This window comes from Bidens hawaiensis, unplaced genomic scaffold, assembly GCF_021521415.1.
Source record: "Bidens hawaiensis isolate Kalapana, Puna unplaced genomic scaffold, B.hawaiensis_p1.1 tig00014910_1, whole genome shotgun sequence".
NCBI classification, from domain to species: Eukaryota; Viridiplantae; Streptophyta; class Magnoliopsida; order Asterales; family Asteraceae; genus Bidens; species Bidens hawaiensis.
Window position 1 is genome coordinate 143,254 of NW_027492323.1, and position 11,481 is coordinate 154,734.

At 37.3% G+C, this 11,481-nt stretch overlaps 2 protein-coding genes across 2 annotated transcripts; both read left to right on the forward strand.

The window, feature by feature from the left end:
- The first annotated feature begins 1,696 nt into the window (after positions 1 to 1,696).
- Positions 1,697 to 3,635, forward strand: LOC143548104 (uncharacterized). The gene is made up of 4 exons (XM_077039358.1): positions 1,697 to 1,709; positions 1,802 to 2,354; positions 2,648 to 2,772; positions 2,869 to 3,635. Exons 1-4 carry the CDS (start codon positions 1,697 to 1,699, stop codon positions 3,633 to 3,635), a joined length of 1,458 nt encoding a protein of 485 aa, XP_076895473.1.
- Positions 3,636 to 8,442: 4,807 nt separating this feature from the next.
- On the forward strand, positions 8,443 to 10,383 carry LOC143548105 (uncharacterized). The gene is made up of 2 exons (XM_077039359.1): positions 8,443 to 8,695; positions 9,614 to 10,383. The coding sequence occupies exons 1-2, from the start codon at positions 8,443 to 8,445 to the stop codon at positions 10,381 to 10,383; spliced, it is 1,023 nt and encodes a 340-aa protein (XP_076895474.1).
- Positions 10,384 to 11,481: the final 1,098 nt, after the last annotated feature.

The following is an 11,481-nucleotide window of genomic DNA, read 5'->3' on the forward strand; positions in this document are numbered from 1 at the left end:
ACATCTTTCAGAGTCCATGTAGTACCTAAAGGAGTCTTCAAGTCAATATCCCCCATCCCGGTAATGTCTAGAGCCTCATCATTCGCCAAACGAACTTTGCCAAAGTTTCCTGTTATGATATTCTATAGGCTCTTTGTGCTAAACGTAGCATGGAAAGACGCACCGGAGTCCATGATCCAAGACTCAATTGTGTTCTCAACACAGCAGACTAGGGCTTCATCATCTGAAACTTCTTTTGTAGTAGCATTTACTTCCGAAGTAGAATTTACTTCCTTTTTCTGTTGAGGTGCCAGAGGGTTAGTACACTGACTTCTGAAATGCGCATTCTCCTGGCAATTCCAGCAAGTAATATCTTTTCTTGGTCTAGACTTGCTTCTTTTTCTGGATTTTGATCTACCCCTGTTGCCTCCTCTGTTCTTGCTCCGCCCTCTACCTTCAGCACTTAGCAAAGTGCTTGATGATTCTCCATTATTCCTCCTTCTAGAATATTCATTCAAAATCAAGTCACGAACTTTGTTAAAAGTCAAAGGATCCGATCCAACTGAACTGGTGACTGCAGTGATTGTTCCTGACCAACTGTCAGGTAATGAAGATAAAAGTAGGCAAGCTTGCAATTCATCATCAATCTTGAACTTCACCGATGATAAACGTCTCAGGTGAGAATTGAAGGTGTATATATGTTCGGTAACAGAACCTCCCTCTTTCATGCGTGTGTTAACCAACTACCGGATTAGAAACACCTTGTTTGCAGACGATGGTTCTCATACATGTTTGACAACGCCTCCATGATTCCACGCGCCATGGTTTCGTCAAAGATGTTGTATGCCACGTTCATAGACAAGGCAAGCCTAATCGTTGACTTCGCCTTCTTGTCAATAGCTTTCCACTCATCTGTAATCTTCTCAGGCGTTTCCTCTAAAGCCACATCCAAATCCTTCTGTATCAGCAAATCCGTAATTTGCATCTTCCACCATCCAAAGTTTTGTCCATCAAACTTCTCGATTTTCGGTTTACCCTTATCAGCCATAATAGTGGAGATCAAAGAGTGAGAGCCAACACTGGCTCTGATACCACTTGTTAGGTATTACGTGCACGAGGCTGACCCGAAAGGAGTCGGATAGGGCGACAGAAATCAATACAATACAACGGCTTGGGCCTTAAGAACTTAACGGTATTTCTAATTGATTTCTAAAACGAAAATGTGCAGCGGAAACAAACGAGAAGTATAACGGAACAGAAATTAATAACCCCAAAAAAATAATCAAAACACGAACCTGAAACAAGCGACGACTTCTGTTTCTATTAACTGACTTGTTCCTGTCGAATGATGATGATGGGTGGTTGACTTTTGCAATACACTATTGCAAAATTAATTAATTAATCGATGGTGGCAGTAGATCTTTTTGCAAACAAATATCAAAACTCCACTATGTAATAATGATTGATGGCAGTAGACTCACGAGCTAATCACCAAAAGCAATCACTACTATTGCAATATATTAAATAATTATGGTGACAGTGGCAGTGGGTTTCACGAACACACAATTACAATTGTAAACAAAACAATAATTATAATAATCTTAAAGCAGAGAGAAGATACGAACACGGGATTTACGTGGTTCGGTTACGGTGTGTAACCTACGTCCACGGGCAACGAACAGGGTCTCTTCTTTTATTGAGGTGCTCAAAAAAATACATGATACAATATGGTTTATATAGGGAGGCACCTAGGGTTTATTTCTTTCTCCACAAGTTACAAGAAATAAAATAAACGGGCCACTAAAGTTGAGTGGGTGGCCAGCCCATTCAACCTTTCAAGTCTTCAACTACCCAACCCAAGACGGGCCAGGGCTACACCCGTATAACCCAACATCCCTCACCTCCAACACCATCACCACCTCCTTACTCACCACCTCCCACCACTCCCTCACCTCCAACACCATCACCACCTCCTTAGTCACCACCTCCCACTACTCCCACACCTCCAACACAATCACCACCTCCTTACTCACCGCCTCCTACCACTCCACACCTTCAAAGCCACCTCCTACCACCCCATCTCCACCAAAGCCATCCACACCACCTCTCACCACTCCTTCACCTCTAGTAGATTCCACACCATCTCCAGCCACTTCTCCACCATCTTCTTCACCATCACCCACCACCCCTTCACCACCAACTCCATCCTCTCCACCACCCCCGAACACCCCTTCACCTCCTACAGATACCACACCACCATCACCACCTCCCACCACACCTTCACCTCCAACACCACCTTCTACTACCCCTCCACCATCATCCTCACCACCCACTACCACACCTTCACCTCCAACTGATTCTACAACACCAACGACATCCTCACCACCTCCCACCACCCCTTCCCCACCAACGGATTCCACCCCTCCAACACCATCCTCACCACCAAAAGATTCCACACCACCACCCACCACTCCTTCACCACTAACAGAGTCTACTCCAACTCCGTCCTCACCACCTCCTACCACCCCTTTATCACCACCAACAGAGTCTACACCATCCTCACCACCTTTCACCACCCCTTCATCACTAACACTGTCTTCACCTCTCACCACTACTTCACCATCAACCCCTCATTCACCTCCTACTCCATGGTACCCCAATCCACCACCTCAGCCAAAAAAGCCAAGTGCAAAAGCAGCAAGTATCCCAAATGTTACGCCACTGAGCATGCATGCCCTGCTTCTTGTCCTAACCAATGTATAGTTGATTGTAATGCCTGCAAGCCAGTTTGCAGTAAGTCCTTTACAACTCTAATTAATTATTTGTAAATAATAATAATCTTTTTCATGTATATCACAACTCTAATAATATATCAATGTAAATTTGCAGCTTGTGATATGCCGGGAGCAGTGTGCCAGGATCCTCGTTTTATTGGTGCCGACGGTATCACTTTCTACTTCCATGGAAAGAAGGATAAAGATTTTTGCCTTGTTACTGACAACAACCTTCACATCAACGGCCACTTCATTGGCAAGCGAAACAAAAACATGGGCCGAGATTTTACTTGGGTTCAATCCATTGGAGTTCTTTTTGACAACCACAAACTCAAAATCAGTGCTCTGAAAACTTCCACTTGGGATGACTCCATCAATCGTATCTCCATCACATTCGATGGAGAAAACATTTATCTACCAGAATCCGAAGGTGCCAAATGGCAATCTTCCTCAACATCAATCACTAGGATTCAAGACACCAACAATGTCATTGTTGAAGTTGAAAACCTCTTCAAGATCACTGCCAAAGTGGTTCCGATCACAAAACAAGAATCAAGAGTCCATAACTATGCTATAACCGACGAAGATTGCTTTGCACATCTTGATCTCAAGTTCAAGTTCTTCTCGTTAAGTGATGAAGTGGACGGGGTTTTGGGACAAACTTATAAGAGTGACTATGTGAGCAAAGTGAAAATGGGCGTGTTGATGCCTGTCATGGGAGGAAATAACAAGTTTGCAAGTACAGATTCATTTGTGACTGATTGTTCTGTGGCCAAGTTTAAGGGAAGCAGCTGTGAAGACAGTTCATCTTTGAACTTGGAATTGCCGAGCTTGATGTGTCAAAGTGGTGTGAACGGACGCGGTGTTGTATGCAAGAGATAGATTTTGCTTCTTGTTTGTTATTCATGCATAATTATGTACTACGTGTGTAGTTATGCAACAATTTGATGTGCTAAACAAATATGTGTAACAAGGAACATTGCTTCCCAAATAATGACTAAATAAAATGACTTTCAAATTTCATATCAATTTATATATATTTTATACCGTTGTCAGTTCATGGTATCATTTTGACCGTGTATAGATTTTTGTGTGGGGTAATTTGAAGCCCATATGCGTGGGTTTGGGCCCAGAAAGATGCATCTCTATCGAAGCACATGACGCATCTCTTTGTAGAGTGTTCTTTGCAGTGAGGCCCAAAAAGATGCATATCTATCCCGTGCTTCATCCTCATCTCTATAATTATACTAATAAACATTATATTTCTCTCTTCGGTTCAATTAAATAGTACTTTTTTATACCTTTATCATTACGGTTTTTTCTCTCCTTTACTCACAACTAATTCAACAAATATTAAAAAATAAATAGGCGCAAACAAAGTTTTCACAAATTTATAAAAAATCATTGCATTTTCTCTCTCTACGCTATAACTTACACTCACAGCCACTCACAACATCATTCAATAATTTACAAATTCATCTCACGTAGATGGGTTGAAAATGCTCATAGATGTATTGTTGAAACTTGAAAGGAATGAGTAAAGCCGGTTTAAGGTGTGTTAGTCACTTTTTATTGGTGCAAATTCAACTTTGGTAATTTCTTATTGTTGTCAATTTTTGTTTGTTTCGTGTTTCTCGTTTTTTTTTTGCACTGCGGGAGGGGGGGGGGGGGTTGCTTCTTGTGAGTGTTCTTTTTCATTTTTTTAATATACCGGCCTTTCAAAAGGTTATTTATTGTGCATTATTAGTAAGTGGTTTATTTTCTATCAATAAGCAGTTTATTTTCAATCCCATTTATTGTGCAAAAAAAGATGTTTAGGTGAACCGGCGATTCATTGTAATGAGTTTTTAGGGTTTAAATATATACATGATTTGGTCAGGGATGCCCTTTGTGATGTATTTAAATAAGTGGGGATCTCGGCAAAAAAGCGGCTCTTGTAAATTTCATGATGGATCCACTTGAATGGAGGTCTACTCTTCGGCTAGCGGACGTTCTTGTGTTTGGATTGGGGGGGGGGGGGGGGGGTTGTGTGGACCTTACTGGAGTGTCCCATCTTATTTGACTTAGAGACATCGGGTTTGTTGCTAGATAGGCCGTGTTGAAGGCAAAATTAAAAAAATTGTTGAGCACGAGAAAACTGGAGTTGAGAATCAACTTGTCTTTATTCCTTTTGCTTTTGATATATTTGGGTCTCTTGGCCTTGAAAGCTGTTACGATTTTAAAAAGAGTTTAGCTGGTCATTAACAGTAACTCATCGACGCCGAAAAATTTTAACTTTGCGTTCAGTAGGATTGATTCTGCCGTTCAAAACGAGATAGCTATTAATTATAGTTCAACCATCAAGGTTTTACTTTTTCACATGAAACACGTATATATTAATCTTTTCTAAGTTAAAAAATCTTGGGGTTGGGATTGAGTTTGAAAACAACTTATAAATTTAAAATATTTTTGGCAATCACAAAACTCTTTATTATAGCTTTTTGATAATGTTAGAAAACAGATTTCTAAAAGTCACAAATTTTGGCTTTTTAAAATGAGTTTTTGGAAAACCCAATTAGTGAATAAGTTGTTTCAAACTCAATCCCGAAAATGCCATGCCATAGGCCGGTCATAAAACTAGAGCCGGCTCAACAAATGTGAAGACCTAAATTGAAACAAGATTTTGTGTCTTTGCATGACAATTGTTAAGGGAAAAAGTTGCTTATTACAAGTTTTGAACTAATAACGTATACTTCATTAATAACCAAGCCTACCACCACACAAATTTATTACTTTGAATTTACTCTATTAATTATAATATATCTACATATAATGTTTTTTCTAGACTTTGAGGCCTTAATTAAGTGTGACCCAAAGCCCTTATTTATTTTCGCTTTCGCTGTCCCACGAGCCACCCCTGCATAAAACCGTAATATATGTTGCATATAAAACTAAAATATCTACACCGTCGTTTGACTTCACACCCTGTATGCTAGGTTCACCCATGCATCAAACATTATTATCTATATTGTGAACTTAATTAGCTAGTTGGAAAGTTATGGTTAACCTGTTGTGAAAGCAAGACTGCATTCACACACAATTGTTGTATATATGCATGTACCTAAAGTACTATGTATGCACCTAACTTGTACTGAAAGCAAGATTGCATGCATATATAACTCTGTCAGAAAATTAAAGAGTGTTTTCATCTAGTGAAGTTAAAGTTGTCTTAGGAGGCAAGCATAAAGCTATGCAAAGGGCATTTTATGTGAAAGATACTGATGGATGAATCTTTTACTGAAATTTTGAACTAAAACCTTATACAATCGATCGTGATGAATCTGTTGTCTCACATGTATTGCATTATAGGCTTTAGGGTTGCATTTTATACAATATAATCTTTACAATGTATGTGAGAGAACAAATCCAAACTCAATTAAATCGATTCCTATATATATATTACCAATTTACCTAATGAAGTTGACTTGCAAACTTTCAATATGAAACATTATACTATTATAGTACAAATGACACATATCCGTTGTAAGTAAGCAACCTAAATTATCATATACACAATCTAAACATTAAAACTATTAAAATTTGTAGATACTGGATGGTTTTTTTTGGAAAATACTGGATAGTTTTATTTTTGTTCGTTTAGTAATCTAATTGTTCTAAACACCATCCTTTGTGAAAGATCTACGTTAGTACGCATATGCACACATGGAATACGTTTAACGTGTCAAACACACTTAAGTTCTACATGAATCTCGTTAGAACTTTCTTTGTGGAAATCCCTTTTTAAGAAAAAACTTATGAATTGGACCAGTAACTACAGTCACAAATTTATGCTTCCTCGGTCGAAAAGTCTTGGTCGGTCGCTAGAACTATACAACAGGTGTTGTATACATCTTCCTACCTTATGATAACAGCAATCCTGCATTAAAGCAGAATTACATTAGAAAACGAGTAGTCCAACTCAAAAGATGTATTTACTTTGATGAGCATGTGGCATTGAAGATGCCTTATATGGTGAACTTACATACTTCATGCTAAAAAATAACACTGGATAACTTGTTTCTGAATTTATACCTTCTTATTATGAATTCAAGAGAAAATTCACGAATGAAAAGCAGGATCAAAGTTACAACCGTGTTGACTTTCAAGAATCAATTAATATAACTCACCAAAACAAAAACGATGAATTTGAATTGAATAACTCTCAATCTTATAACCTGAAAAATATAACTCTAAAACTTAATACAAATTCATAACCATAATCACAACTTTGATTAGTTTATATAGACAATGACTTGGTACGATGAACTTGAACTGCTAATTAAATGATAAATAAAGTCACATGTTTATTTACTAATCCAGTTAGCTATCATAACTTAAATATAACTCATTTAATTCATCCCTAATGGATTTAGTAAATTGACTAAATTCCATAACTCAAAACCGGCCAACCCAACCCAACCCGACAGTACTGTCTTGTGTTCGAGAGGGAATTACGCCCAACAAAGTTTATCTCTGTCCAAATTTCTTGATTTTTATACATGATTTAAAGTATAAAAGCTATATAATTAAAATAGTAATATGTTTTTTTAAAGTTTAAATAGATCAGGTTATTACTAGCATTTTTTTGAACAAGATGACTGATGGAACTTAATACTTCAATAGTGTGATGGAACGTAAAAGTAGCATAGTTTTCTTTGGTTTGGAATTACTAAGCCCACAAGTAATGAACAAACCGAAAGTTTTAACAAATGGCCATAGACGTTGGCCTCAACCCTCTCAGACCCCAAATTCTTATTTAGAGCAACAGTTTCGAATACTCAAGACTTCCCCTAAAAGTTTAGTGATTTCATTTGATTTCTTGTGAATGTTGTTAGCGAAAATCCTAATTAAGTTAAAACTTAAAAGTCCTGTCAGTAAAGCAATGGTACAAAATGTTATTAGTAGAAGTAGTGTGTCAAGTATATGTAATTAATGTTAAAAACAAGCAAATGCATGAAACCGTCTTCTAAAACATCGTGCCGATTCAATGGGGATTTCAACGTGGATATAAACAGGGCCGCCGTGTTAAAGTCCTGTAGCCAACAGTTTGATAATTTCATTCAATAAAAATCGAAGTCATTTTAATCAACTAGACGTTGCATGACAATTTTCTTCACTACTTAAAATGATAGTTTGTGATGCAAAGGCAGGTTGGATTTGGTGTCATATCTTATCCTATTTTCTTAATTCATATGATCATGTTCATGTGCCATAATTGGTGCTTTCAGTTAAGTACCCAACAAGCCTCAAAGTTATTATTTTTTTTCTCCATTTTAGGGATCAAATAACTTTCATTACAAGTACTTTAAAGGGGTGGCAAAGATACCCTAAACTTAAGGTACTATTACTATACTTTTTTAAGATGAGTCCCTAGATTCATGCCTTTATTTGCCTCCCATAATCCTATAAATACGGAACCAAATAAGGATAACAAAACACAACCCTCATTACCTAGGAATAACCAAATAAACCACAATGGCTCGTTCTATGTTTGGTCATGTTACATTACTTACGGTGTTGATGATGATAGTGTTTGTTCAGTCGGCAACTCCGCCAGGAATCGCTAAGAACCCGACGGAAGCAAAATGTGAGGACCCAAGTTTCAAACAATGTCACAACTTGGTGCATGTTTGTCCTAAGTTTTGTGATTATGGTTGTTATGTGCATTGTCCCTCATGCAAACCTATTTGTAACAACTCCACAATCACCTCCTACACCTAAACCGCCTTCCCCGACACCACCATCCCCAGCACCTCCTACATGGACCCCTCCACCAGCTCCTCAAAAAGCAAAAGCTAAGTGCAAACATCAAAACTATCCACAGTGTTACGCCACCGAGCATGCATGTCCTCCTTCTTGTCCTGGCAAATGTGAGGTTGATTGTGTCACCTGCAAGCCAGTTTGTAAGTAAGTGCTACATAACCTTATCTTTTTTATTTAATGTCTAATCGTAAAACGCCCAAAGGTGATGCAAGAAAACTGATCTGTAAAAGTGAAAATTATTCGGCCACCAAAGATGTCCAGTAGTTCAATAATCTATGCACAAAAATGTAGATGGAGGGTATCATCTATCGGTAGTTATAGCTAGAGGAAAAGAGCATGGGAAGATTATTTTATTTATATATTTATTTTTGTCACACAAGGATTTTCATAAAAATAGTGCTACAAGCCAAAACTTGTCACTAAATCAAGAAACCCCGTACGAAGTACTTAGGCAATTCTCTGTTTGTTGGCCGTTCAAGAAAAAAAAATCAAGAAAGCGAAAATATTTATGCGTCACAATAGTTTTATTGTAGGAAAATGGGTCACTTTTTGTTAAAAATAAAATAATCGCTAACGATACTTTCGTTAGTAATGGAAAATATACGAGTACAATACTGTTTACAAAATCAAATATAATGAATATAATATACACTTTTCATATTCAAATTTGATAAGATAATGTGTCTTCATCAGCTACTTCATGTAATAGCTTCGTCTTGTGTCTTCATCACATTGGTCATTGACTAAGCTCCTTGAATCACGTATTCTTGAACGATCTTTTGTGTAGTCTTCAACGAGAGCTTGATGTGTATCTTCTTGTATGATCCTTTAATACATGTATACATTGATTATGTAATTACATACTCTTTGATAAAACAAAAGTTATTATATGTGCACAAATATTTTTTTATAAAAGTTATCAAATATGCCTGATAATATGAACTTTTAGACTCACAAGTCTAGCTAAAGTTACTATGTAATGCTCGAGTTTGAACTTGTTTGATAATGAGCTTTAGTTTAGATCTCCATATTTTTAAATACTTGCTAATGATTTTTAGGTTGCGATATGCCTGGAGCGGTGTGCCAAGATCCTCGTTTCATTGGTGCCGATGGTATCACTTTCTACTTCCATGGAAAGAAGGATAAAGATTTTTGCCTTGTTACCGACAACAACCTCCATATCAACGGCCACTTCATTGGCAAGAGGAACCAAAACATGGGTCGAGACTTCACTTGGGTTCAATCCATTGGCATTCTCTTTGATAGCCACAAACTACAAATTGGTGCTCAAAAGACATCCACTTGGGATGACTCCATCGATCGTATCTCCATTACTTTCGATGGAGAAAGCATCATTCTACCAGAAACCGAAGGTTCCAAATGGCAGACTTCCTTAACAACAATCACTCGGGTTGAAGACACAAACAACATCGTTGTTGAAGTTGAAAACTTGTTCAAGATCACTGCCAAAGTGGTTCCAATCACAAAACAAGAATCAAGAATCCACAACTATGATGTAACCGATGAAGATTGCTTCGCGCATCTTGATCTGAAATTCAAGTTCTTCTCGTTAGGTGATGAAGTGGACGGGGTTTTGGGACAAACTTACAAGAGTGACTACGTGAGCAAGGCGAAAATGGGCGTGTTAATGCCAGTCATGGGAGGTTATAGTAAGTTTTTGAGTGCGGATTTATTTGCTATGGATTGTTCGGTTGCTAAGTTTAAGGGTAGCGCCAGTAGTGAAGAAGGTTCACCATTGAACTTGCAATTGCCAAGCTTGAGGTGCCAAAGTGGATTAGATGGGCGAGGTGTTGTATGCAAGAAATAGATTCTAGTTCTTGTATATTACTCACATATATATGTTTTTAATCATATGTGTAATGTAAAATGAATAAGGAGCTAAGCTTCCAACTTGTGGAATAAATGACTTTCAATTCATTGTTATTGCTATATATTAGACAGATTGTTGTACAGTATGGTGATGATGAGATGATCTAATAGTTAGCTAATATAAGCTCTTATATGAGCCACACCTTGAGTGGGGAAAATGGGGGCATAAAGAGCTCAACTTAAAAAAGACACAACTTAATCTAAAACTAGAATTATGGGGTTCATTACCAGTAAACGGAGAGTTCTTGATGAACCGAACCATATTGTGGCAAACAGCCATAGACGGTTTGGCTCATATATCATACCCAAGACCGTCCACTATCTGGTGCTCTAATTTTACTAAAGACGACTTTTTCCTCAATTTTCGCAATCTTCTTATATTTCAAAATTTAGCTTCTCAGGTTTTCTAGTCGATTTGTATAATTTATATTTCTATTTAACGTCTTAATTTCAATATTCCATAATTACTTAGTAATTTTGATAATTTGGCAAACTTGTCAAAATTAGAACACCCCTTTATAAAGGGCACGTTTTTGTTAGATTGGACCATTCATAATTCAATAAAGTTTCTTCTCATTTAAGAATTATTTTTTTTTGCTTACTTTCTTGTTTTGAAAGTATAGCTGGGTGACGTAGGCTGTCGCGGCCTACTCAAACAATCAATTTTAAAGACTTAAATACCTATATTAAGACGGGTAAGTAAGGTCGTCTCCTCAGGGACTCAAGGAAAGTGCAAGTTTATTTAATTTATAACTAATTATTTAACCTAAGCGGACAGACGATGTCAAGCGGTTTTTAGAAAAAGATTTAATTAAAACTAATGATTACTTAAAAAGACTTATAAATAATATTAATTAAAAAACATTCATTCTAGGTTCGGGTTATGAGTTCTATACGTCGATCACAGATTCTCTAGTCTTTGGTTTTACAATAATTGCTAGTCCTATGGTTTGATTTATGATGACAAGCAATACCCTAACTGAATTGTTGACACAAATGAACCCGGACACCACAATTACCAATTCTATGTCTAGGA

Excerpts from the sequence above, each read along its gene's own strand:
- LOC143548104 (XM_077039358.1), top strand. Across the intron at positions 2,355-2,647 it reads GATTCTACAACACCAACGAC|CTCAGCCAAAAAAGCCAAGT; the intron begins ATCCTCACCACC and ends CCAATCCACCAC. Across the intron at positions 2,773-2,868 it reads TGCCTGCAAGCCAGTTTGCA|CTTGTGATATGCCGGGAGCA; the intron begins GTAAGTCCTTTA and ends GTAAATTTGCAG.
- LOC143548105 (XM_077039359.1), top strand. The coding sequence starts at position 8,443 with ATGGTTGTTATGTGCATTGTCCCTCATGCAAACCTATTTGTAACAACT. Across the intron at positions 8,696-9,613 it reads TGTCACCTGCAAGCCAGTTT|GTTGCGATATGCCTGGAGCG; the intron begins GTAAGTAAGTGC and ends AATGATTTTTAG.